A 25,716-nucleotide genomic window follows, 5' to 3' on the forward strand; every position below is an offset into this window, starting at 1 on the left:
AACTAAAAACAAAACTTTCCAAGATAATAACTTAATATCAACGGAATGTAAGGGTTCAAACGGAACCCCCTGAAGAACTGAAAGAACTAAATTGAGACTCCAAGGAGGAGTCAAAGGTTTGTAAACAGGCTTGATTCTAACCAGAGCCTGAACAAAGGCTTGAACATCTGGCACAGCTGCCAGCTTTTTGTGAAGTAATACCGACAAGGCAGAAATCTGTCCCTTCAGGGAACTAGCAGATAATCCTTTTTCCAATCCTTCTTGAAGGAAGGATAGAATCCTAGGAATCTTGACCTTGTCCCAAGGGAATCCTTTAGATTCACACCAACAGATATATTTTTTCCAAATTTTGTGGTAAATCTTTCTAGCCTGAACAAGAGTATCGATAACAGAATCTGAGAATCCTCGCTTCGATAAAATCAAGCGTTCAATCTCCAAGCAGTCAGCTGGAGTGAAACCAGATTCGGATGTTCGAACGGACCCTGAACAAGAAGGTCTCGTCTCAAAGGTAGCTTCCAAGGTGGAGCCGATGACATATTCACCAGATCTGCATACCAAGTCCTGCGTGGCCACGCAGGAGCTATCAAGATCACCGACGCCCTCTCCTGATTGATCCTGGCTACCAGCCTGGGGATGAGAGGAAATGGCGGGAACACATAAGCTAGTTTGAAGGTCCAAGGTGCTACTAGTGCATCCACTAGAGCCGCCTTGGGATCCCTGGATCTGGCCCCGTAGCAAGGAACTTTGAAGTTCTGACGAGAGGCCATCAGATCCATGTCTGGAATGCCCCACAGGTGAGTGACTTGGGCAAAGATTTCCGGATGGAGTTCCCACTCCCCCGGATGCAATGTCTGACGACTCAGAAAATCCGCTTCCCAATTTTCCACTCCTGGGATGTGGATAGCAGACAGGTGGCAGGAGTGAGACTCCGCCCATAGAATGATTTTGGTCACTTCTTCCATCGCTAGGGAACTCCTTGTTCCCCCCTGATGGTTGATGTACGCAACAGTTGTCATGTTGTCTGATTGAAACCGTATGAACTTGGTCCTCGCTAGCCGAGGCCAGGCCTTGAGAGCATTGAATATCGCTCTCAGTTCCAGAATATTTATCGGTAGAAGAGATTCTTCCCGAGACCAAAGACCCTGAGCTTTCAGGGATCCCCAGACCGCGCCCCAGCCCATCAGACTGGCGTCGGTCGTGACAATGACCCACTCTGGTCTGCGGAACGTCATCCCTTGAGACAGATTGTCCAGGGACAGCCACCAACGGAGTGAGTCTCTGGTCCTCTGATTTACTTGTATCTTCGGAGACAAGTCTGTATAGTCCCCATTCCACTGACTGAGCATGCACAGTTGTAATGGTCTTAGATGAATGCGCGCAAAAGGAACTATGTCCATCGCCGCTACCATCAACCCGATCACTTCCATGCACTGAGCTATGGAAGGAAGAGGAACGGAATGAAGTATCCGACAAGAGTCTAGAAGTTTTGTTTTTCTGGCCTCTGTAAGAAAGATCCTCATTTCTAAAGAGTCTATAATTGTTCCCAAGAAGGGAACCCTTGTTGACGGGGATAGAGAACTCTTTTCCACGTTCACTTTCCAGCCGTGAGATCTGAGAAAGGCCAGGACAATGTCCGTGTGAGCCTTTGCTTGAGGAAGGGACGACGCTTGAATCAGAATGTCGTCCAGGTAAGGTACTACTGCAATGCCCCTTGGTCTTAGCACCGCTAGAAGAGAGCCTAGTACCTTTGTGAAAATCCTTGGAGCAGTGGCTAATCCGAAAGGAAGCGCCACGAACTGGTAATGTTTGTCCAGGAATGCAAACTTTAGGAACCGATGATGTTCCTTGTGGATAGGAATATGTAGATACGCATCCTTTAAATCCACCGTGGTCATGAATTGACCCTCCTGGATGGAAGGAAGAATAGTTCGAATGGTTTCCATCTTGAAAGATGGAACCTTGAGAAACTTGTTTAAGATCTTGAGATCTAAGATTGGTCTGAACGTTCCCTCTTTTTTGGGAACTATGAACAGATTGGAGTAGAACCCCATCCCTTGTTCTCTTAGTGGAACAGGATGAATCACTCCCATTTTTAACAGGTCTTCTACACAATGTAAGAACGCCTGTCTTTTTATGTGGTCTGAAGACAACTGAGACCTGTGGAACCTCCCCCTTGGGGGAAGTCCCTTGAATTCCAGAAGATAACCCTGGGAGACTATTTCTAGCGCCCAAGGATCCAGAACATCTCTTGCCCAAGCCTGAGCGAAGAGAGAGAGTCTGCCCCCCACCAGATCCGGTCCCGGATCGGGGGCCAATATTTCATGCTGTCTTGGTAGCAGTGGCAGGCTTCTTGGCCTGCTTTCCCTTGTTCCAGCCTTGCATTGGTCTCCAAGCTGGCTTGGCTTGAGAAGTATTACCCTCTTGCTTAGAGGACGTAGCACTTTGGGTTGGTCCGTTTTTACGAAAGGGACGAAAATTAGGTCTATTTTTCGCCTTGAAAGGCCGATCCTGAGGAAGGGCGTGGCCCTTACCCCCAGTGATATCCGAGATAATCTCTTTCAAGTCAGGGCCAAACAGCGTTTTCCCCTTGAAAGGAATGTTTAGTAGCTTGTTCTTGGAAGACGCGTCAGCCGACCAAGATTTCAACCAAAGCGCTCTGCGCGCCACAATAGCAAACCCAGAATTCTTAGCCGCTAACCTAGCCAATTGCAAAGTGGCGTCTAGGGTGAAAGAATTAGCCAATTTGAGAGCATTGATTCTGTCCATAATCTCCTCATAAGGAGGAGAATCACTATCGAGTGCCTTTATCAGTTCATCAAACCAGAAACATGCGGCTGTAGTGACAGGGACAATGCATGAAATTGGTTGTAGAAGGTAACCCTGCTGAACAAACATCTTTTTAAGCAAACCTTCTAATTTTTTATCCATAGGATCTTTGAAAGCACAACTATCCTCTATGGGTATAGTGGTGCGTTTGTTTAAAGTAGAAACCGCTCCCTCGACCTTGGGGACTGTCTGCCATAAGTCCTTTCTGGGGTCGACCATAGGAAACAATTTTTTAAATATGGGGGGAGGGACGAAAGGAATACCGGGCCTTTCCCATTCTTTATTAACAATGTCCGCCACCCGCTTGGGTATAGGAAAAGCTTCTGGGAGCTCCGGCACCTCTAGGAACTTGTCCATTTTACATAGTTTCTCTGGGATGACCAACTTTTCACAATCATCCAGAGTGGATAATACCTCCTTAAGCAGAATGCGGAGATGTTCCAACTTAAATTTAAATGCAATTACATCAGGTTCAGCCTGTTGAGAAATGTTCCCTGAATCAGTAATTTCTCCCTCAGACAAAACCTCCCTGGCCCCCTCAGATTGGGTTAGGGGCCCTTCAGAGATATTAATATCAGCGTCGTCATGCTCTTCAGTAACTAAAACAGAGCAGCCACGCTTACGCTGACAAGGGTTCATTTTGGCTAAAATGTTTTTGACAGAATTATCCATTACAGCCGTTAATTGTTGCATAGTAAGGAGTATTGGCGCGCTAGATGTACTAGGGGCCTCCTGAGTGGGCAAAACTCGTGTAGACGAAGGAGGGAATGATGCAGTACCATGCTTACTCCCCTCACTTGAGGAATCATCTTGGGCATCATTGTCATTATCACATAAATCACATTTATTTAAATGAACAGGAATTCTGGCTTCCCCACATTCAGAACACAGTCTATCTGGTAGTTCAGACATGTTAAACAGGCATAAACTTGATAATAAAGTACAAAAAACGTTTTAAAATAAAACCGTTACTGTCACTTTAAATTTTAAACTGAACACACTTTATTACTGCAATTGCGAAAAAACATGAAGGAATTGTACAAAATTCACCAAATTTTCACCACAGTGTCTTAAAGCCTTAAAAGTATTGCACACCAAATTTGGAAGCTTTAACCCTTAAAATAACGGAACCGGAGCCGTTTTAACACTTTAACCCCTTTACAGTCCCTGGTATCTGCTTTGCTGAGACCCAACCAAACCCAAAGGGGAATACGATACCAAATGACGCCTTCAGAAAGTCTTTTCTAAGTATCAGAGCTCCTCTCACATGCGACTGCATGCCATGCCTCTCAAAAATAAGTGCGCCACACCGGCGCGAAAATGAGGCTCTGCTTATGCTTTGGGAAAGCCCCAGAGAAATAAGGTGTCTAATACAGTGCCTGCCGATATTATAATATCAATAAACCCAGATAAAATGATTCCTCAGGGCTAAATATGTTTTAAAACTGAATCGATTTAGCCCAGAAAAGTCTACAATCTTAATAAGCCCTTGTGAAGCCCTTATTTACCATCGTAATAAACATGGCTTACCGGATCCCATAGGGAAAAAATGACAGCTTCCAGCATTACATCGTCTTGTTAGAATGTGTCATACCTCAAGCAGCAAGAGACTGCACACTGTTCCCCCAACTGAAGTTAATTGCTCTCAACAGTCCTGTGTGGAACAGCCATGGATTTTAGTTACGGTGCTAAAATCATTTTCCTCATACAAACAGAAATCTTCATCTCTTTTCTGTTTCTGAGTAAATAGTACATACCAGCACTATTTTAAAATAACAAACTCTTGATTGAATAATAAAAACTACAGTTAAACACTAAAAAACTCTAAGCCATCTCCGTGGAGATGTTGCCTGTACAACGGCAAAGAGAATGACTGGGGTAGGCGGAGCCTAGGAGGGATCATGTGACCAGCTTTGCTGGGCTCTTTGCCATTTCCTGTTGGGGAAGAGAATATCCCACAAGTAAGGATGACGCCGTGGACCGGACACACCTATGTTGGAGAAAAACACATTTTCGGTATCAGTTTCGGTTTTCGGCCAAGTGCATCCTGGATTTTCGGATTCGGTTTCGGTCCAGAATTTCCATTTCGGTGCATCACTATATATTAGTTTAATTGTATCAACAAAATTACCCTGGAATCCGAATTGGGCAAGAGAAGTAAGCATATGGTCCCATATAATGGAATCAAACGCCTTTTCTGCGTCTATCGTTATCAAGGCCATGTCTGGCAGAGAATGAGAGCCTCTGCTGTGGATTTTATTATAATAGTAATCAAGTAAAGTAAGGACTCTACGCATATTTTTTGCTGGGTTCCTAGACGGCATAAAACCTGTCTGGTCCGGGCTGATTAAATCTCCGATAACCAACTTCAATCTATTAGCTATGATGGACATGAATATTTTATAGTCTTGATTAAGCAGGGATATGGGTCTATATGAACCCATATCCTCTGGAGGTTTCCCTTTCTTGTAAATTAATGAAACTATTGAATCAGTAAAATATAATGAATGTTTGTTATTCTGTATGTAATACTTATTGAACAAACTACTTAACGTTTCTGCCACTTCCAATTTCATTATTTTATAATACTCTGCAGAGAGTCCATCCGGACCTGGGGCTTTCCCTGCTTTAGTCTTCTCTATGGCCGTAATTATATCTGCTGTAGTTATTTCTAGGTTTAGTTTGTCCAATGCATCTTTAGTAATTTTCGGTAATTTAACTTTCTTCCAAAAGTTCTGTTTAGCTATGTTGTCTATTGTTCCCTGAGAGTATATAGTCTGGTAATACTTAAAAAATGCTTCTCTAATTTCTGAGGCTTTTGTATAAGTCTCATTTTTATATTTTATTAGAGAGATCATGTTCCTACTCTTCCTAAATTTTCTGATTTTTTTTTTTTTGTGAATCAAAGTTTTTTATTGAGGAATACCAGATATACAAAGGTACCATACAATAAACATTTTATAGGATTGAAACACGTCACCTCTGAAGCTTTGTCAAGCCATTAACCTCTAGCATAACATGAAGTAAACACATTCTGGCATTACCTCTTTTTCAATTTTGTTTCCTATGTTATATCACAGAAAGGGGAGAAAAAAACATTCACAATTGAAATATCCATAACAGCATGTACATCCTATGGTATGGTAGACTAAATATGACATAAAGATTTATTTGGGTTCCATATAGGTAAAAAAAAAAGGGATATAAGAAAAACTTATAACAGCAGATTAACAATTGCGGATAAACACCGCTTATTTGTTCACTTGCAGCAAGGGTGAACAGTAGCTATAGGTGAGGGCGGGGGGCGGAGCCATAAGCTATATTGGAGCTAACAAGTTTCCCGGGTTGTTATCATGATGGCTTATCTTGATAAGTATACTCAGGTGGGACCCTGATAAAAGTCCCTGGAGTTTTGTGTATAGAATGAACAAATCTGGATCAGTTGTTCTCAAAGAGGGGTATTAGGATATGGACACTATGAGATATAAGACAAATGATAGCATACATGGTAATCGAGGAGGGGAGCTATTTAGAATATCAGAATAGTAAAGTGGAGGGGATAAATGTATGTCATATTACATGGTTAGAAAAGAAGAGTGGGTCCCAGATGGGATACTTTACCGTGTATGTGGGTAAATAAGAAGAGCAGGGTTATCTTAAGTTATATAATAGAACTTATCTGTTACATATGATATAAATAAAATAGCCCTAAATACAATAGGGGAGTTCCAGCGTCTATTAGGCGTTGTGAATTGTGTCTTATATAATATGCAGTAATTAAAACATTAAACTATTAATGGTGTCCCACATCAAGTCATATATGATGTATAAAGTAACTCCAAGGTCACGGTCGCAGACCCAGCAGTATATATGTAATGATAATTGTACATGACTTGAACCGACCTACATGCATAGTACCATGACCATCCAGATGTAGTAATCTACCTGTAAGACTGAACATGTAAGGTCTAGAGAAGGCCACGTGGGGTGCATAAGGGAGGAGGCAACGTAATGGGTTGCTAAAGTAATTAGAATAATTTGAGCCACCTATGGAGCAAAGATAACCGGTATGCGAGGCTAAGAAGGACAGCCATCTAGGGTATATTTTTAACATTATCTGGTTGACTCAAAAATGGATAGTTTGCTAAAAATTAATACACAACCCTACAGACTCCAGCAGAGTTTAAGACAACCTTATAGGCTGAAAATAGGGCTGATAGAGACGCTTGGACAAGATTATTTTCACATTTCAACGTATATATAAATGGTGCGTAAAAATATAGTGTAAACATAATATACTTATGATGTGTATAGGAGAGGAGCAAAGGAATGCAACCCACAGTTCCTTTCTGACGTTAAAAGTAAATAAATCTAACTAGTATCCGTTATATTAAACAAGTGTAAAACATGGTTAGTACAAAAACTTTCTAACACATACAATTTGATCTTGGATATTAAGTCCTAAGCTGTTTCAGTATAAAGGTTCTGTTGTATCCAAGATCTACATTCTACTATGAACATATTTTAGAGTCCGTACAATCGGCTTGCTCCAAAAAAAACCCAAGTGAGTAAGACCTAGAAAAATACTACTATTTTCCTCTCTGCATCTTATGGACAGGGTCAAGACTTTGTAGGGAGAGTACACATGTGAGAGAACAGTCTGAGTAAATAAATGAGCACATTGTGTAGGCATAACATCAGTGGAGTTCATACAAGCTAATAAACAAGTTAGAAATGGATATATAATATATCAGACTCTTTAAGAAGAAGAAATGAATAAAAATACATACAAAAAAAGAAAAAAGGGCCATAAAAGACTTCAATGTAGTGAGCCAATCATGCCTTCTAGGATAAGTGTCCCACATATATGTTATAACACTAGTATCTCTGTGTTACTAATAAGGAGACATTTACTTAGCAAGAGTATATACAAACAATGCAAAAAGGCTAGGGATCTGATGTAATGTAGACCGTCAGGGTTTACTGTATGAGTAATAACTCGACCCCTAAGGGAGTACATTCATGTCCAGTTCTTTGACAAGATCCTCAGTCCCTAAATATTGGCTTAAGTATGCAGTCAGCCGCAAGACCATGAAGTAATGTTTCTCTAGAACTGGGTGCTGCATAATATGTCTTGAGAGTGTTACAAAGCAGATAGATAGAATGTAGAATGCAATGAGAATTAACATCAGTTAGAGTACTTGGTTAACTCCATGTGGAGACTCAGTTGTAGGGCACAAAACAATCTATCTGTGGTAGAGGCAGACAGTCTAGCCCTGCTTATCGGCTAGGCGACTTTTAAAACTAGCCACCCGGGTCAAAAGGACCTTGCAATAGTACAGAGCAATATATGGTGCCTCTTTTGGGAGGAACTGCTGTGTGATCCGGTGGTCGGGGGATCCAGGTTGATCGCAAGAATAGAGGCGTAAGCAGGGAAGTATTGGGAGTGCCGGTGAACAAAAGCTGCGAGACTGACATGGCGGGGTATGCATGTGATACTGTCTCTAGTCTCTCTGTAGTCCCCCAAAAATTTGTCTCAGCACTCACCTCGCAGAAAAGGGGAATATAAGATATCCCTGTGTGGGTGGTGGTCAGGCCATTTTCCTCCTGTTCTATCTCAATCGGTTGCTTGGGATCTAGGGTCAGGTGCAGCGTTGCGTTAGATAGAGCTAGATCTGAAGGGATCCCTGGGGCTATGGTGGTTACGGGCCATGAGTGCACAAAAGTAGTCTTCTCGGGGAAGGGAGAGAATGTGTCGCTGTCGTCGTCTGAGGACTCACCATGAAGACAGGAGAGCTGCGGGTGGTATCCTTCCACTATCAGACCCGTAGTCATGGTGAAATCAACTCCCATAATGCCTGGTGAGTTCTCCCTGTCAGGGGAGAGGCATTGAATAAGTGAGGCAAACTGCATATCCATGCGGCACTCCAGTTCGGCAAGCGCAGCCCAGATCCGTGAAGCCATCCTCTTCAGCGTTCAGGTAGTCGATATTGACCCTGTTAGGTAAGTATCGAGGAGAGAGAGCAGAGTAGAGAGTACTAAGGAGCAACCATGTTGACTTGTACCAATAATGACAGTGGGGATAGCGGGTCTTTCATTCTCTAAAGGATTGTAGCTTCTATGGCGGCACTGCTAAAATGGCGACCACACATCTCTTCAGTACATCGATTCTGCAGGCAGAATGAAAGGCTGGGTCAGAAAAACTATGCTGTCCTCCATGTTTCGCCGGGTAAGTTCCCCTCTTGACCAGTTGTAAGGGTTTAGCCTGCAGTCTGTATATGAACCGGTATTCGGGAGGTCTGCTCCACTCTACCCTCTCAAAAACTGGATGTCGGCGTCTAGATGAAGTTCTCACATGGACAGTGAGTCATAAGTCTAGTTAAATTAATGAAAACTTAAATTTTGGAGCTCTGTGATAAGTTTTTAAACTATTATAAGCAGGAGCTCTCGATACCTGCGTCTGCCTAGCTTCACAGTTGGCTCCGCCCCCCCAAATTTTCTGATTTTAACCAAATGTTTAGCCGAAATTCCTTGAAACCCCTGAAAATAGCTTCTAGATTTAATATCTTCCAGTGCCCATTTATTATTTAAAAAGGCCTCCCGTTCTGCTTTAGCCTGTGTATACTTATTCCATGTGTTATTGCAGGGGTTGTTTATATAGTTTCTATATGTATTTCGCAGCTGATTAGATAGTTGGGTCTCTCTGGCTAGCTGTTTCCTCTTAAGATTTACCATATATTTCTTAATATCCCCTCTTAAGACCGCTTTCCCTGCTTCCCAGAATATTTCTATCTTATGGCTGTATGTATTATTCAAATTTTGATATTCTCTCCATCTCCCTTTTAACCAGTTGCAGAAATGACTATTATTTATCATATATCCTGGGAAGCTAAATGTATTCACATGTGGCCCTTCCTGCACATTCAGTTTAAAGTTGATACTAATAATTGCATGGTCTGATAGTGTGAAATCATATATCTGGGATATAATATCTACCTTCAGTAGATGCTCCTCTATTAAAAAAAGATCGATTCTAGAGAAGTTCCTATGTGATTTCGATTCACAGGAATATTCTCTCATATCTGGATGTTGTGTTCTCCAGATATCTTTTAACTTTAGTGATGCACAAAATTCTCTAAAAAATTTAGCCTCCTTCCTATATTTTGAAGCACTCTTTTGTCGAAACCTATCTATTTCAGGATGTAGCACCATGTTGAAGTCCCCTGCTAATATTATATTCTGCCCTAAATAAGGAATTAATTTTTGCTTGATACTGCCCCAGAATTCCCTATCAAATTCGTTAGGCCCATAGACGTTGCAGATTGTCCATATTTTGTGTGCTGCTTCGATTTGAACAATCAAAAATCTGCCGGCTGTATCAATTTCTTTGCTTATTAATTTATATGTAATTTTTTTACTGAATATAATTGCGACCCCCCGCTTTCTATGTGTGCATGGTGTTGCTATTATTTCATTCACCCAATTCGCTCTAAGTTTTACTATCTCATCTTCCTTTAGGTGTAGTTCCTGTAATAGTATTATGTCTGGATCTATTTTCTTGATTGATTTTAAAATACCTTTGCGCTTTGCTGGAGATGACACACCTCCAACATTCCAGGAAATAAAATTTAAATTTCTAGTCATCTAAGAATTATATTTGTCTTACTTCTAAGCCAGCCCGCCTCTAGAGGGGTACCCGGGGGCGGGCGGGGAAGAAAAAAAAAAAAAAAAAAAAAAAAAGAGGGAAGGGGGGAAAGAAAAAAGGAACGGGGAAAGGGGGAAAACCACAACATATAACAAATAAAACCTGCATCCATTCACTACCCAAGCTTACTATATCTGTGCAAGCTGGTAATTTCCCTTCACTGCCACTCATTATATATCTCTTTTGCTGTCTTGATCTTAACTGTGCTGGTGTATTTACCTAGTTACACCTTGATATTCTTTGTTTTACAGTATGTCTTAGCTTCTTCTGGGGTGTTTAACAGATTTTGCCCTTCTTTCTCTTCTATAGTTATCCTTGCTGGATACCTGAGGCTAGCCTTTATACCTGCCTTAATAAGGGCAGAGCAATATGGTGACATTTCTCTTCTTCTAGCTGTCGTATCGGTAGAAAAGTCCTGGAATAATAGAACTTGTGTACCTTCAATACTGAGTGATTTAATCTTTCGGTACTGCTGCATAACCCTGATTTTATCTTGGAAACACAGGTATCTGATAACTATCATTCTAGGGCGTTTTTTATTATCTGCATCTGACCTACTTGGGCCGACCCTGTGTGCTCTTTCTACCGCAAGTTTATCTCCCTGTAATTCCAGGCCTAATAGCGTGGGTAACCTAGTGGAGGCAAATTGTATCAGGTCTGTAAATTCACTATTTTCTGGCAAGCCCACCACCCTCACATTGTTTCGGCGCGATCTATCTTCGAGATCGTCAACTTTGTTTTGCAAAGTTTTAATAGTATCTGTGAGTTTTTGGTTATTTGTTTCCTGTATAGTATATAAGTCTTCTAACTCTGATATTCGAGTCTCTGCCTCTGTCAGTCTACTGGAGAACTGTCTGATTTCCACCGTCAACCCAGCCAAATCTTTTTTCAATGACTCAAGTTGTGGTACAATCAGCTCTGCTAACTGATTATTCGTAATCTGTATGTCTGTGCCGGCGGTGGCCATCACGGACGTCTCCAGCAGGCTATCTGCTACTGCCTCGTTTAATGGCTTATTGCCTTTCTTATCTCTCTTGACGGGCATAATTGGGGATCTTTGTTTCATATTAGTCATATACCTTTCCATGAAGTGTCGTGTATAAAAAATGAAATTGTTGCAAGTGGTGAATCTTGTATATGCCTATATACCTATAAGCATGTATGTGCACAAAATGTAGGTAAAAGTGAAAGTGTGGAAGAAAGAAAAAGAGAAAAAAAGGAAAGAGAGAGAAAAAAAAAAAAAGAAAAATTGGAGGTTATGTGACCTCTATCTCAAAGTGTGAATTCAAAACGGCTCCTTCCCACAAAGCCGGAACAGTTTCAAACAATCTTGTGTGTGTGTGTAAAAATCAAAAACAAAAGTGCTTTACTTTTTAAGGGAATTATATGTTTTCACACCCCCATACCTTATTATGCTGATTGTATTTATGCTTATATCGTCAAATTGATATATTGCTCTTTCAAAAATGAATAGCTAACAAACACAAAACCTCAACAGATCTGCTTTGCAGTAGCATTTTCTAGTAAGAATCAGTAGTTGCCTACTCACACCTAGCTCTAGAATTAGGTATGACAGCTATTGCAGACAGCCACATATATATAAAATAAATGGCAGAAACACAAAGCAAAGATATACAGGAAAACAAAAAGAAATATATAACAGCAGATCAACTGGGCCAAAGTCCTCTGCCTCCTTGCATACAATATAGGAAGATATTCTGTATTCAGACTGTGCCAGTCTACTCTTTGTCACTGCAAAACGATGCTCTCTTTCTCCTAGTGTCTTATTGCCTCTTGCTAGGGACCAGGAGGCAGATTTGCAGTAATCCAGGTATAGATGGATATAAATAGACAGTGTCTCATAGTATTTTTGGCAATATAGTCCTTTGACCCTTTATTTAAACCACAGATAGAGTTAAAACCTTTATGTCCACCAGGTAGATTTTAAACCTGCACGCCTTTGTCTTTGCTGACTAGGGTGTACCAACAGCCGGACAAACGAAATAACAAGCCTTCAAAAATGTTATAAGAAACGGTTGTTTGGCTTCCTTTAGCTTCTAAAGGCCTCCCAGCTGCATTCTCAGAAGGCCCTCAATGTATGCACAAATTTAAGTTAGTTATACCATAACTTTTAAGAGATATATAATAAAACCTTCTGAGATTTGATAAGTCATAACAGAGTATTCCCAGAGGCAAAGATAACTTTATCCAAGCAGCTGACTGTTAAAGTTGCCTTGCTGCATATAGGCCTCCTCACCCAACGGTTAAACACCGGCTCTTCGAATATGCCATTACTTGTGTGCAAACAAAGATTGATCTTTAAATCATATGCAGAGACACAATATCTGTTATAGACTTAGTGTATCATATGTCCCCATATGTCTCCTTATGCCTCTCAGCTTGCATTAGGCTTACAGTATACAGTAGTGCTGGCTTCTGTGCTGTTTTATAATGAAATTGTACTTGCGGTTTTTCTGCCTCAGGGCATGCAGCTCATGTGTTCCGTCACCCTCACTTGGACGTCGATCCAAACGAGACACCTCCCGTTCGCGCCAACCTCCCGTGGGGCCGACACCGAGTCAGATCCTGCTGAATTTCCCGCACTTGTCTCGCTTACTTTTTAGTAAGGACCTGGGCTGGAGCCGGCACCTTCCTCCTCTATTACTGCACCGCGTCAGCAGAAAGGGTTCCTCCACCAACTTTTCCTCTGCCCGCAAGAGTAAGTGACTGGATGCGGTCAGTACCACCTGACCTTGGCGGTAAACGCTGACTTCCTTAGTGCTCCGTGAACTCTGTCACCCCTAGGCTTCCGCAATCATCGCTGCCAATGGGGACCAGGAGCTGGGGTGATGCAAAAACTCTCTGCTGCTCAGTGCGCAGAGCTCAGAGCGCGCGTGTGTTCTCTCACGCTCCTCCCCGGAAGCCTCCTCAGAAGCCTCATTCTTAAAGGCCCAAGTGGAAGCCACAGCTCTAGTAGAATGAGCTGTAATCCTTTCAGGAGGTTGCTGTCCAGCAGTCTCATAGGCTAAACGTATTATGCTACGAAGCCAAAAGGATAGAGAGGTAGCAGATGCTTTTTGACCTCTCCTCTGTCCAGAATAAACGACAAACAGGGAAGAAGTTTGGCGAAAATCTTTAGTTGCCTGTAAATAAAATTTCAGGGCACGGACTACGTCTAGATTGTGCAGAAGTCGTTCCTTCTTTGAAGAAGGGTTAGGGCACAATGATGGAACAACAATCTCTTGATTGATATTCTTGTTAGTGACTACCTTAGGTAAGAACCCAGGTTTAGTACGCAGAACTACCTTATCTGAATGAAAAATCAGATAAGGAGAATCACAATGTAAGGCTGATAACTCAGAGACTCTACGAGCCGAGGAAATAGCCATTAAAAACAGAACTTTCCAAGATAACAGCTTGATATCAATGGAATGAAGGGGTTCAAACGGAACACCCTGTAAAACGTTAAGAACTAAATTTAAGCTCCACGGTGGAGCCACAGTCTTAAACACAGGCTTAATCCTAGCCAAAGCCTGACAAAAGGCCTGAACGTCTGGAACTTCTGACAGACGTTTGTGTAAAAGGATGGACAAAGCTGAGATCTGTCCCTTTAAAGAACTTGCAGATAAACCCTTTTCTAAACCTTCTTGTAGAAAAGACAATATCCTAGGAATCCTAACCTTACTCCATGAGTAACTCTTGGATTCGCACCAGTGTAAGTATTTACGCCATATCTTATGGTAAATCTTCCTGGTAACAGGTTTCCTAGCCTGTATTAAGGTATCAATTACTGACTCCGAAAATCCACGCTTTGATAAAATCAAGCGTTCAATTACCATGCAGTCAGCTTCAGAGAAATTAGATTTTGATGTTTGAAAGGACCCTGAATTAGAAGGTCCTGTCTCAGAGGCAGAGACCAAGGTGGACAGGATGACATGTCCACTAGATCTGCATACCAGGTCCTGCGTGGCCACGCAGGCGCTATTAGAATCACCGATGCTTTCTCCTGTTTGATCCTGGCAATCAAACGAGGAAGCATCGGGAAGGGTGGAAACACATAAGCCATCCTGAAGGTCCAAGGTGCTGTCAAAGCATCTATCAGGACCGCTTCCGGGTCCCTGGACCTGGACCCGTAACAAAGAAGCTTGGCGTTCTGGCGAGACGCCATGAGATCCATATCTGGTTTGCCCCAACGTCGAAGTATTTGGGCAAAGACCTCCGGATGAAGTTCCCACTCCCCCGGATGAAAAGTCTGGCGACTTAGGAAATCCGCCTCCCAGTTCTCCACTCCTGGGATGTGGATCGCTGACAGGTGGCAAGAGTGAGACTCTGCCCAGCGAATTATCTTTGATACTTCCATCATCGCTAGGGAACTCCTTGTCCCTCCTTGATGGTTGATGTAAGCCACAGTCGTGATGTTGTCCGACTGAAACCTGATGAACCTCCAAGTTGCTAACTGAGGCCAAGCCAGAAGGGCATTGAGAACTGCTCTCAATTCCAGAATGTTTATTGGAAGGAGACTCTCCTCTTGAGTCCATGATCCCTGAGCCTTCAGGGAATTCCAGACAGCGCCCCAACCTAATAGGCTGGCGTCTGTTGATACAATTGTCCAGTCTGGCCTGCTGAAGGGCATCCCCCTGGACAGATGTGGCCGAGAAAGCCACCATAGAAGAGAATCTCTGGTCTCTTGATCCAGATTCAGCGTAGGGGACAAATCTGAGTAATCCCCATTCCACTGACTTAGCATGCACAATTGCAGCGGCCTGAGATGCAGGCGTGCAAAAGGAACTATGTCCATTGCCGCTACCATTAAGCCGATTACCTCCATGCATTGAGCCACTGACGGGTGTTGAATGGAATGAAGGACACGGCAAGCATTTAGAAGCTTTGTTAACCTGTCCTCTGTCAGGTAAATTTTCATTTCTACAGAATCTATAAGAGTCCCCAAGAAGGGAACTCTTGTGAGTGGTAAGAGAGAACTCTTCTCCTCGTTCACTTTCCACCCATGCGACCTTAGAAATGCCAGTACTAACTCTGTATGAGACTTGGCAGTTTGAAAGCTTGACGCTTGTATCAGAATGTCGTCTAGGTACGGAGCCACCGAAATTCCTCGCGGTCTTAGTACCGCCAGAAGAGAGCCCAGAACCTTTGTAAAGATTCTTGGAGCCGTAGCCAACCCGAATGGAAGAGCTACAAACTGGTAATGCCTGTCTAGGAAGGCAAACCTTAGATACCGGTAATGTTCTTTGTGAATCGGTATGTGAAGGTAAGCATCCTTTAAATCCACTGTGGTCATGAACTGACCTCTTTGGATCATGAGTAAGATTGTCCGAATAGTTTCCATTTTGAACGATGGAACTCTTAGGAATTTGTTTAGGATCTTTAAATCCAATATTGGTCTGAAGGTTCCCTCTTTTTTGGGAACCACAAACAGATTTGAGTAAAACCCTTGTCCGTGTTCCGACCGCGGAACTGAGTGGGTTTCGTACACAGCGTAGAAACGCCTCTTTCTTTATCTGGTTTGTTGACAACCTTGAAAGGTGAAATCTCCCTTGTGGAGGAGAAGCTTTGAAGTCCAGAAGATATCCCTGAGATATGATCTCCAACGCCCAGGGATCCTGGACATCTCTTGCCCAAGCCTGGGCGAAGAGAGAGAGTCTGCCCCCCACTAGATCCGTTCCCGGATCGGGGGCCCTCACTTCATGCTGTCTTAGGGGCAGCAGCAGGTTTTCTGGCCTGCTTGCCCTTGTTCCAGGTCTGGTTAGGTTTCCAGCCTTGTCTGTAGCGAGCAACAGCTCCTTCCTGTTTTGGAGCAGAGGAAGTTGATGCTGCTCCTGCCTTGAAGTTACGAAAGGCACGAAAATTAGACTGTCTAGCCCTAGGTTTGGCTCTTTCTTGAGGCAGGGCATGGCCTTTACCTCCCGTAATATCAGCGATAATTTCTTTCAAGCCGGGCCCGAATAAAGTCTGCCCCTTGAAAGGTATGTTAAGTAATTTAGATTTAGAAGTAACATCAGCTGACCAGGATTTTAGCCACAGCGCTCTGCGTGCCTGAATGGCGAATCCGGAATTCTTAGCCGTAAGTTTAGTTAAATGTACTACGGCATCAGAAATAAATGAATTAGCTAGCTTAAGGGTTTTAAGCTTGTGTGTAATCTCATCCAATGGCGCTGAGTCAAGGGTCTCTTCCAGAGACTCAAACCAAAATGCTGCCGCAGCCGTGACAGGCGCAATGCATGCAAGGGGTTGCAATATAAAACCTTGTTGAACAAACATTTTCTTAAGGTAACCCTCTAACTTTTTATCCATTGGATCTGAAAAGGCACAGCTATCCTCCACCGGGATAGTGGTACGCTTAGCTAAAGTAGAAACTGCTCCCTCCACCTTAGGGACCGTTTGCCATAAGTCCCGTGTGGTGGCGTCTATTGGAAACATTTTCCTGAATATAGGAGGGGGTGAGAAAGGCACACCGGGTCTATCCCACTCCTTAGTAACAATTTCAGTAAGTCTCTTAGGTATAGGAAAAACGTCAGTACTCGTCGGTACCGCAAAATATTTATCCAACCTACACATTTTCTCTGGGATTGCAACTGTGTTACAATCATTCAGAGCCGCTAACACCTCCCCTAGCAATACACAGAGGTTTTCCAGCTTAAACTTAAAATTTGAAATGTCTGAATCGAGTTTATTTGGATCAGATCCATCACCCGCAGAATGAAGCTCTCCGTCCTCATGTTCTGCAAAATGTGACGCAGTATCAGACATGGCCCTAGTATTATCAGCGCACTCTGTTCTCACCCCAGAGTGATCTCGTTTACCCCTAAGTTCTGGCAATTTAGACAAAACTTCAGTCATAACATTAGCCATGTCTTGTAGAGTGATTTGTAATGGCCGCCCTGATGTACTTGGCGGTACAATACCACGCACCCCCTGAGCGGGAGATGCAGGTACTGACACGTGAGGCAAGTTAGTCGGCATAACTTCCCCCTCGTTGTCTGGTGAATGTTGCTTAACATGTACAGATTGACTTTTATTTAAAGTAGCATCAATGCAGTTAGTACATAAATTTCTATTGGGCTCCACCTTGGCTTTTGAACATATTGCACAAAGAGATTCCTCTGTGTCAGACATGTTTAACAAACTAGCAATTAGACTAGCAAGCTTGGAAATACTTTTCAACTAAATTTACAAGCAATATGCAAAACGTTACTGTGCCTTTAAGAAGCACAGAAAAACTGTCACAGTTGAATAACAATGAACCGGATTAGTTATAGAAACCAAATTTTCACAGTAAAAGCATAAATTTAACAAAGGATTGCACTCATTAGCAATGGATGATTAACCCTTAACATCAGAAAAAACGTATTAAAAATGAAAATATAAGCGTTTTTATCACAGTCAAGCACAGTCTCACAGGTCTGCTGTGAGTGATTACCTCCCTCAAAACTAGTTTTGAAGACCCCTGAGCTCTGTGGAGACGTCCTGGATCATGCAGGGAGAAAAAGGCAGACTGTGACTGAATTTCTGATGCGTAGTAAAAGCGCCAAAATAGGCCCCTCCCACTCACAATACAACAGTGAGGGAAGCTCAGTAAACTGTTTTAATTTAAAACAAACGACAGCCATGTGGAAAATAACGCCCAAACAATTTTTCACCAAGTACCTCAGATAATTAAACGATTTAACATGCCAGCAAAACGTTTAAAATCTAACTTATAAAATGTCATTAAAGCCTGCTGCTAGTCGTTCACACTGCAAGTTAGGCTAAAAGTTATATGCATACAGTATTTTCCCAATGAAGTGCCATTCCCCAGAAATACTTAAGTGTAAACATACATACATATCAGCCTGATACCAGTTGCTACTACTGCATTTAAGGCTGTACTTACATTATATCGGTAATAGCAGTATTTTCTCAGTCAATTCCATTCCTTAGAAAATAATATACTGCAACATACCTCTTTGCAGGTGAACCTGCCCGCTGTCCCCTGATCTGAAGTTACCTTACTCCTCAGAATGGCCGAGAACAGCAAATGGATCTTAGTTACGTCCGCTAAGATCATACAAAAAACTCAGGTAGATTCTTCTTCAAATTCTGCCTGAGAGGGAAACACACTCCGGTGCCGTTTAAAATAAACTTTTGATTGAAGATATAAAAACTAAGTTTAATCACCACAGTCCTCTCACACATCCTATCTATTAGTTGGGTGCAAGAGAATGACTGGGTGTGACATAGAGGGGAGGAGCTATATAGCAGCTCTGCTTGGGTGATCCTCTTGCACTTCCTGTTGGGGAGGAGTTAATATCCCATAAGTAATGGATGACCCGTGGACTGACTACACTTAACAGGAGAAAGGGAACTCTTGTAAGTGGTAATAGAGAACTCTTTTCCACGTTCACCTTCCACCCATGCGACCTCAGAAATGCCCGAACTATCTCTGTATGAGACTTGGCAGTTTGAAAACTTGACGCCTGTATCAGAATGTCGTCTAGGTACGGAGTCACCGCTATGCCTCGCGGTCTTAGTACCGCCAGAAGTGATCCTAGAATTTTTGTAAAGATTCTTGGAGCCGTAGCTAATCCGAAGGGAAGAGCTACAAACTGGTAATGCCTGTCTAGGAAGGCAAATCTCAGATACCGGTAATGGTCCTTGTGAATCGGTATGTGAAGGTAGGCATCCTTTAGATCCACTGTGGTCATGTACTGGCCCTCTTGGATCATGTTTGGAAGGATGGTTCGAATAGTTTCCATTTTGAATGATGGAACTCTTAGAAATTTGTTTAGGATTTTTAAGTCCAAGATTGGCCTGAAGGTTCCCTCTTTCTTGGGAACCACAAATAGGTTTGAATAGAATCCCTGCCCGTGTTCCGTCCGCGGAACTGGGTGGGTTACCCCCATTAGTAAGAGGTCTTGTACACAGCGTAGAAACGCCTCTTTCTTTATTTGGTTTGCTGATAACCTTGAAAGATGAAATCTCCCCCGTGGAGAAGTTTTGAAGTCCAGGAGATATCCCTGAGATATGATCTCCAACGCCCAGGGATCCTGGAAATCTCTTGCCCAAGCCTGGGCGAAGAGAGAAAGTCTGCCCCCCACTAGATCCGTTTCCGGATAGGGGGCCCTCTCTTCATGCTGTTTTGGGGGCAGCAGCAGGTTTCTTGGCCTGCTTGCCCCTGTTCCAGGACTGGTTAACTTTCCAGCCCTGTCTGTAACGAGCAACAGCTCCTTCCTGTTTTGGAGCGGAGGAAGTTGATGCTGCTCCTGCCTTGAAGTTACGAAAGGCACGAAAATTAGACTGTTTGGCCTTTGATTTGGCCCTGTCCTGAGGTAGAGCATGGCCCTTACCTCCCGTAATGTCAGCAATAATTTCTTTCAAGCCGGGCCCGAATAAGGTCTGCCCTTTGAAAGGAATATTAAGCAATTTAGATTTAGAAGTCACGTCAGCTGACCAGGATTTAAGCCATAGCGCTCTGCGCGCTTGGATGGCGAATCCGGAGTTCTTAGCCGTAAGTTTGGTTAAATGCACAACGGCATCAGAAACAAATGCGTTAGCTAGCTTAAGTGTTTTAAGCTTGTTCATTATTTCATCCAATGGAGCTGAGCGAATGGCCTCTTCCAGAGACTCAAACCAGAATGCTGCCGCAGCAGTGACAGGCGCAATGCATGCAAGGGGCTGTAAATTAAAACCTTGTTGAACAAACATTTTCTTAAGGTAACCCTCTAATTTTTTATCCATTGGATCTGAAAAGGCACAACTATCCTCCACCGGGATAGTGGTACGCTTAGCTAAAGTAGAAACTGCTCCCTCCACCTTAGGGACCGTCTGCCATAAGTCTCGTGTGGTGGCGTCAATAGGAAACATTTTCCTAAATATGGGAGGAGGGGTAAAAGGCACACCAGGTCTATCCCACTCCTTGCTAATAATCTCTGTAAGCCTTTTTGGTATAGGAAATACGTCAGTATACACCGGTACCGCATAGTATTTATCCAACCTACATAATTTCTCTGGAATTGCAACCGTGTTACAATCATTCAGAGCCGCTAATACCTCCCCTAGCAATGTGCGGAGGTTCTCTAGCTTAAATTTAAAATTGGAAATCTCTGAATCCAGTCTCCCTGGATCAGATCCGTCACCCACAGAATGAAGCTCTCCGTCCTCACGTTCTGCAAACTGTGACGCAGTATCTGACATGGCTCTCATCTCATCCGCGCGCTCTATCCTTAACCCAGAGCTATCGCGCTTGCCTCTTAAATCTGGCAACTTAGATAATACTTCTGTCATAACAGTAGCCATGTCTTGCAAAGTGATTTGTAAGGGCCTCCCTGATGTACTTGGCGCCACAAAATCACGCACCTCCTGAGCGGGAGGCGCAGGTACTGACACGTGAGGAGAGTTAGTCGGCATAACTTCCCCCTCGTCGTCTGGTGATAATTTCTTTACATGTAAAGATTGACTTTTATTCAAAGTAGCATCAATGCAATTGGTACACAAATTTCTATTGGGCTCCACATTGACCTTTAAACATAGTGAACAAAGAGATTCATCTAAGTCAGACATGTTTAAACAAACTAGCAATGAGACTAGCAAACTTGGAAATACTTTTCTAAATAAATTTACAAGCAATATAAAAAACGTTACTGTGCCTTTAAGAAGCACAGAAAAACTGACAGTTGAAATAACAATGAACAAAATAGTTATAGCAACCAAATTTTCACAGTAAATGTATTAAGTTAGCAAAGGATTGCACCCACCAGCAAATGGATGATTAACCCCTTAGTACCCAAAAACGGATAACAATTTAATAATTAACGTTTTTCTCACAGTCAAATACACTGTCACAGGACTGCTGTGCCTGATTACCTCCCTCAAAATGGATTTTGAAGACCCCTGAGCTCTCTAGAGACGATCTGGATCATGGAGGATGAAGTAGACAGATTGTGACTGAATTTTTACTGCGCAAAAAAGCGCTAAAATAGGCCCCTCCCACTCATATTACAACAGTGGGGAAGCTCAGAAACTGTTTCTATGCAGAAAACAAAAATGGCCATGTGGTAAAAATCATGCCCTAATAAGTTTTATCACCAAGTACCTCACAAAAACGATTAACAAGCCAGTAAACCTTTTAAACATACATTTGAAAGTTAAGTATTATTATTAATAAGCCTGCTACCAGTCGTTTTTACTGCAGTTAAGGCTCATACATTATTTCAGTATTAACAGTATTTTCAGAGTCAATTCCATTCCTTAGAAAATACATTCAGTGTACACACATCAGCCTGATACCAGTCGCTATCACTGCATTTAAGGCTGAACTTACTTTACATTGGTATCAGCAGTATTTTCTCAGTCAATTCCATTCCTCAGAAAAATAATTACTGCACATACCTCGTTTGCAGGGGGGGCCCTGCATGCTATTCCCCTTCTCTGAAGTTACCTCACTCCTCAGATGAGAAACAGCCAGTGGATCTTAGTTACGTCTGCTAAGATCATAGAAAACGCAGGCAGATTCTTCTTCTAATGCTGCCTGAGAATAAACAGCACACTCCGGTGCCATTTAAAATAACAAACTTTTGATTGTAGAAATAAACTAAGTTAAAAAACACCACAGATCTCTCACAGCTTCCTTTTTAGTTAGGCTGCAAGAGAATGACTGAGTATGATAGGTGAGGGGAGGAGCTATATAGCAGCTCTGCTGGGTAATTCTCTTGCAGTTTCCTGTTAGGAAGAGATATATTCCATAAGTAATGGATGACCCGTGGACTGACTACACTTAACAGGAGAAAAGTAATTACCGATAACAAGGCTGGATTTCAGTATAAAAAAAAAATTGAGTAGTTACAGCAAACTATGAAAAAATATGAAGAATACTTTCATGGAAATCAAATGATACTTTCATGATTCAGATACAGCAGCAATTTTAAACAACTTTCTAAGTTACTTCTATTATCAAAAGGTGCTTCCTTCTCTAGGTATCTTCTGTTAAAAAGCAGGGACGTAAGCTCAGGAGCGTGCACGTGTCTTGAGCACTACATGGCAGCAGTTTTGCAAGAGCACTAGAGGGCAGCACTGTATCCTGTCATGTAGTGCACCAGCTGCTACCTAGGTATCTCTTCCGCACAGAACAAAGTAAATTGTAAACTTTATAAAATGTTTTTCTCTGTCTGATTCACAAAAAAGTTTTTGGGTTTCATATCCCTTTAACTATTTTTCGCTATACGTTCTTCAGTCTTGAGTATCTTCAGCAAAATAATTTTATATATCTATATTTCAAACTATTTTATGGCACCTCCATATTTTCACATCATATGCGTGGGTGTGATTGCGCATGTCAGGGTGTGTACGCTTGTGTGTGGGTGTGATTGCGCATGTCAGGGTGTGTACGCTTGTGTGTGGGTGTGATTGCGCATGTCAGGGTGTGTACGCTTGTGTGTGGGTGTGATTGCGCATGTCAGGGTGTGTACGCTTGTGTGTGGGTGTGATTGCGCATGTCAGGGTGTGTACACTTGTGTGTGATTGCGCATGTCAGGGTGTGTACACTTGTGTGTGTGGGTGTGATTGCGCATGTCAGGGTGTGTACGCTTGTGTGTGGGTGTGATTGCGCATGTCAGGGTGTGTACACTTGTGTGTGTGGGTGTGATTGCGCATGTCAGGGTGTGTACGCTTGTGTGTGATTGCGCATGTCAGGGTGTGTACGCTTGTGTGTGGGTGTGATTGCGCATGTCAGGGTGTGTACACTTGTGTGTGTGGGTGTGATTGCGCATGTCAGGGTGTGTACGCTTGTGTGTGGGTGTGATTGCGCATGTCAGGGTGTGTACGCTTGTGTGTGGGTGTGATTGCGCATGTCAGGGTGTGTACGCTTGTGTGTGGGTGTGATTGCGCATGTCAGGGTGTGTACGCTTGTGTGTGGGTGTGATTGCGCATGTCAGGGTGTGTACACTTGTGTGTGATTGCGCATGTCAGGGTGTGTACACTTGTGTGTGTGGGTGTGATTGCGCATGTCAGGGTGTGTACGCTTGTGTGTGGGTGTGATTGCGCATGTCAGGGTGTGTACACTTGTGTGTGTGGGTGTGATTGCGCATGTCAGGGTGTGTACGCTTGTGTGTGATTGCGCATGTCAGGGTGTGTACGCTTGTGTGTGGGTGTGATTGCGCATGTCAGGGTGTGTACACTTGTGTGTGTGGGTGTGATTGCGCATGTCAGGGTGTGTACACTTGTGTGTGATTGCGCATGTAAGGGTGTGTACGCTTGTGTGTGTGGGTGTGATTGCGCAAGTCAGGGTGTGTACACTTGTGTGTGTGGGTGTGATTGCGCAAGTCAGGGTGTGTACGCTTGTGTGTGATTGCGCATGTCAGGGTGTGTACGCTTGTGTGTGCTTGTCAGTGCATTATTAGTGTGCCTGTCAGCATAGTGTGAGCTTACCTGCAACACAGAGAGGGCACCATTCTTCCCATACCCAGCACACATAACAATCTCAAGGTCTGGCTCAGGACTGTTCTGAAACTGATAAAGCAAAACACTCACACAGTGCATAATGGCTGTTATATCAATCAAACCCCAATCCCATCCCAACAACAGTAATCGCTTATCTTAACTGACCCTACATCCCATAGTAGTTTCTCACCACTGTACTGTGCAAACTGAAGTCCGCCACAAACCTACCCCCTCCATCCCAAGGACAGCAATCCCTCCGCATCAAACCACCCCTTCCATCCAAAGGACAGCAATCCCTCCGCATCAAACCACCCCCTCCATCCCAAGGGCAGCAATCCCTCCGCACCAACCCACCCCCTCCATCCCAAGGGCAGCAATCCCTCCGCATCTACCCACCCCCTCCATCCCAAGGGCAGCAATCCCTCCGCATCTACCCACCCCCTCCATCCCTAGGGCAGCAATCCCTCCGCATCAACCCACCCCCTCCATCCCAAGGGCAGCAATCCCTCCGCATCAACCCACCCCCTCCATCCCAAGGGCAGCAATCCCTCCGCATCAACCCACCCCCTCCATCCCAAGGGCAGCAATCCCTCCGCATCAACCCACCCCCTCCATCCCAAGGGCAGCAATCCCTCCGCATCAACCCACCCCCTCCATCCCAAGGGCAGCAATCCCTCCGCATCAACCCACCCCCTCCATCCCAAGGGCAGCAATCCCTCCGCATCAACCCACCCCCTGCATGCCAAGGGCAGCAATCCCTCCGCATCAACCCACCCCCTCCATGCCAAGGGCAGCAATCCCTCCGCATCAACCCACCCCCTCCATGCCAAGGGCAGCAATCCCTCCGCATCAACCCACCCCCTCCATGCCAAGGGCAGCAATCCCTCCGCATCAACCCACCCCCTCCATGCCAAGGGCAGCAATCCCTCCGCATCAACCCACCCCCTCCCTCCCTAGGGCAGCAATCCCTCCGCATCAACCCACCGCCTCCATGCCAAGGGCAGCAATCCCTCCGCATCAACCCACCCCATCCATCCCAAGGGCAGCAATCCCTCCGCATGAACCCACCCCCTCCATGCCAAGGGCAGCAATCCCTCCGCATCAACCCACCCCCTCCATGCCAAGGGCAGCAATCCCTCCGCATCAACCCACCCCCTCCCTCCCTAGGGCAGCAATCCCTCCGCATCAACCCACCCCCTCCATCCCTAGGGCAGCAATCCCTCCTCATCAACCCTCCCTCCCTAGGACAGCAATCCCTCCTCATCAACCCTCCCTCCCTAGGGCAGCAATCCCTCCGCATCAACCCACCCCCTCCCTCGGGCAGCAATCCCTCCGCATCAACCCACCCCCTCCCTCGAGCAGCAATCCCTCCGCATCAACCCACCCCCTCCCTCCCTAGGGCAGCAATCCCTCCGCATCAACCCACCCCCTCCCGCCTAAGGGCAGCAATCCCTCCGCATCAACCCACCCCCTCCATCCCTAGGGCAGCAATCCCTCCGCATCAACCCACCCCCTCCCTCGGGCAGCAATCCCTCCGCATCAACCCACCCCCTCCCGCCTAAGGGCAGCAATCCCTCCGCATCAACCCACCCCTTCCCGCCTAAGGGCAGCAATCCCTCTGCATCTACCCACCCCCTCCCTCGGGCAGCAATCCCTCCGCATCAACCCACCCCCTCCATCCCAAGGGCAGCAATCCCTCCGCATCAACCCACCCCCTCCATCCCAAGGGCAGCAATCCCTCCGCATCAACCCAGCCC

At 44.2% G+C, this 25,716-nt stretch overlaps 1 protein-coding gene across 1 annotated transcript in view; it reads right to left on the bottom strand.

The window, feature by feature from the left end:
* Positions 1-25,716, bottom strand: part of CPSF1 (cleavage and polyadenylation specific factor 1) — a gene marked incomplete in the record, with an annotated part of 548,143 nt that overhangs the window by 389,850 nt on the left and 132,577 nt on the right. The window contains 1 exon segment of the mRNA XM_053715990.1: positions 23,948-24,028. Coding sequence (XP_053571965.1) covers positions 23,948-24,028 — 81 coding nt within the window.

Source organism: Bombina bombina, chromosome 5 (assembly GCF_027579735.1).
Source record: "Bombina bombina isolate aBomBom1 chromosome 5, aBomBom1.pri, whole genome shotgun sequence".
Lineage (NCBI taxonomy): Eukaryota > Metazoa > Chordata > Amphibia > Anura > Bombinatoridae > Bombina > Bombina bombina.